The 2,413-nt window shown below is 41.5% G+C and overlaps 1 protein-coding gene across 1 annotated transcript; it reads right to left on the bottom strand.

Annotated features, from left to right (window-relative positions):
• Positions 1-412: 412 nt before the first annotated feature.
• On the bottom strand, positions 413-2,125 carry LOC134209843 (uncharacterized). Its single transcript, XM_062685867.1, has 2 exons — positions 1,648-2,125; positions 413-1,112 (listed from the first exon to the last, which is right to left on the bottom strand). The coding sequence occupies exons 1-2, from the start codon at positions 1,692-1,694 to the stop codon at positions 413-415; spliced, it is 747 nt and encodes a 248-aa protein (XP_062541851.1). The 5' UTR covers positions 1,695-2,125.
• Positions 2,126-2,413: the final 288 nt, after the last annotated feature.

Genomic DNA, 2,413 nt, shown 5'->3' on the forward strand with positions numbered 1-2,413 from the left:
CATGCCCTCATCAAGTGACCCATGCCTCCGCAATTATGACACGTCAAGTTAATTGCAAAACAACGTCCGGCTGAGTGGTATATGCTGTTGCATCGGGTGCACCGTCCTGTGTCCTGAGAGCTCGGAGCCCGCCATACCAAACCTCCTCTTACTGGTGATTTACCTCTCCTACCACGAGGTTTTGCTTTTCGGAAAGGATTTCTTCCATAAGCTGGAGTTGTACGATTCGGAATATAGTGCGAAGGACCAGCGACGGCTTGCACCGCATTCACCGATCCGGGGGTTGTTTCTAAAATTGCTTGCTTCTTGAGGACGTATTCTTCATTGAGGCGTATCGTCTCGATTTCCCTCACTTTATCAATGAGATCAACCAGTGATCCTTTCCGGCACATCATTTTGAGTGCTGTTATCCTCACCTCCCGGTGATTTCCTCAAACTGTTTCTCTTCAGGATATTCACACTGCCTAGCCGCTAGGCCCACTCTCCTAATGAATGCCAGGTCTGATTCATTTGAATGTTGCGTCATTAGTGCCAACTTCCTGCGTTGAAGCATCAGGTCGGAAGTGGAAGCGAAATATTTCTTGAGACGAAACATGGCATTAGCATACGGATGAGTTTCCTCGTTGGGAGCATCGACGGATGATTTTGTTGCTCGAAATACCTCAAGAAGTTTATGACCGGCTTTCACTTTAAACACAACGAATTGTGTTGCCTCGTCATCGATGCCTGATAATAACAACGAGTTTGATAAAAGATCGTGCCACGCATCAAAATCCACTCTAGTAATATCTTCGTTATCAACGGTGGGCTTGCATTCTGGTATGCTTATTGAAGACACGGACATCTGGTTTATCGAAGAGACAAACCGAGATAGCTCCATCGTGCCCTCGTTGCGACGTCCAGTTGTTTGCTTGGTGCTGCTTGGTCCTAGGTCCTTTTCAAAATCAACACTATTGACTTCCTCGTTCTCGATCCCAGTGGACGACAAATTTGATTGAAGTGAGCGAATGGTTTCTTGGGCTTTGGCTAGCTCTTCAGCTAAATGGGTATTGCTGGAATTTGCTTTTGAAAGCTCTTGTAACGCTGTGCTCAATTTAGTCTTCTTTTTCTTCCTGAAATTCAAATATTTTTTTTCAGACTGGTTGTTCATATTGCGATTGTAAATCGATAGCGATAACCTCTTTGATAAATTCAGTTTTTTTTAACATGTAGTATTCTTGTATCAGACTCATCGATTTTTATTTATTTTTTATTTTTTGCTTTTCTGTTCTGATGTTGGCTTACCTTTTTTTTTCGCTAATCCAGTTCTTATTTCTATATTGGCTTACCTTGTCTTTTTGCGAATCATGTTTGTCTTTGTTCAGGATTATCCATTTTTTTCCAGAAATTTAAAGAGGCTTACCATTTTTTTTGCCATTTTTTTTAGCCATTGGAAGCTTATCATTTTTTTTTTGCTTCGACTCTTCTGACTTATCTCCTTTTTTTTGTCAGAAATTATTGAATTATTGTACTACTTGTTTCATCAATTTTCTCAATTATCTATAGATATATTTTTTTTTGACAACTTGGTTATCGCAATCGAATCGCTTTCTTGTTTACACTCCGACTCATTTTCTCCGCAAATAAAATGGAGAAAAAGTAACTTACCTTGGGGGAGCAGTGACCACGCCATTGTGGTAGCTCACCGGATCCATTTCCAAGAATCTCGTTTTTTTTTCGGATGACCAGAAAATAGAGACTCGTGACTTCACGTGCTTATGCCTTGAAAACTGTACACTGAATGAATGCCTGAATTTTCTTCCACCTCGAAGGGTCCTCCACCGGAAGCGTTCTTTCCTTGTCTTACAAACATGTTTTTTTTTCTGGGTGAACAAATTCTCTTGCTGTCTCTCTCTCTCTCGCTCTTTCGTTCATACGGTCATCGGAACTTCCATTCATCCAGTTTCCTGTCTACAATCAACATGCGTTTCGGACTCACTCAGGACTTTGCGTTTTATTCATTCTGTTCTTGCGTTTCATTGGTACTGTTAATTCGAATTAGCGAACATTGTGTTTTTTGACGTATGTTATATTCATTCAAAATGGTTATAATCAAATTTTTAATTATTCTTTCATGGCCACTGTATATCCTACAGAGAACAACAACAATCATCGAACATCGTGGTCTACAGGATTTACAAAGGTGACAGAACTGTACACCCGCCTGAAACGTGAAGCAACAAAAGTTGGACTAGTGGTGAATGCATCGAACACAAAGTACATGCTTGTGGGCGGAACCGAGTGCGACAGGGCCCGCCTGGAAAGCAATGGTACGATAGACGAGGGTACCACCACGGCTGTTAATAATGTTAGTCATGAAATACGAAGCCGGGCAGTATCCAGAAGGTAGCTAAACCCGGAAGGGTACGATGGG

Source organism: Armigeres subalbatus, chromosome 2, assembly GCF_024139115.2.
Source record: "Armigeres subalbatus isolate Guangzhou_Male chromosome 2, GZ_Asu_2, whole genome shotgun sequence".
Lineage (NCBI taxonomy): Eukaryota > Metazoa > Arthropoda > Insecta > Diptera > Culicidae > Armigeres > Armigeres subalbatus.

What these genes read in the sequence shown, in the direction of transcription:
- LOC134209843 (XM_062685867.1), bottom strand. Translation starts at nt 1,694, where the DNA reads ATGGATCCGGTGAGCTACCACAATGGCGTGGTCACTGCTCCCCCAAG. An exon ending in GTGGTCACTGCTCCCCCAAG is followed by an intron (nt 1,113 to 1,647) that starts GTAAGTTACTTT and finishes TTTGAATTTCAG; the next exon opens with GAAGAAAAAGAAGACTAAAT.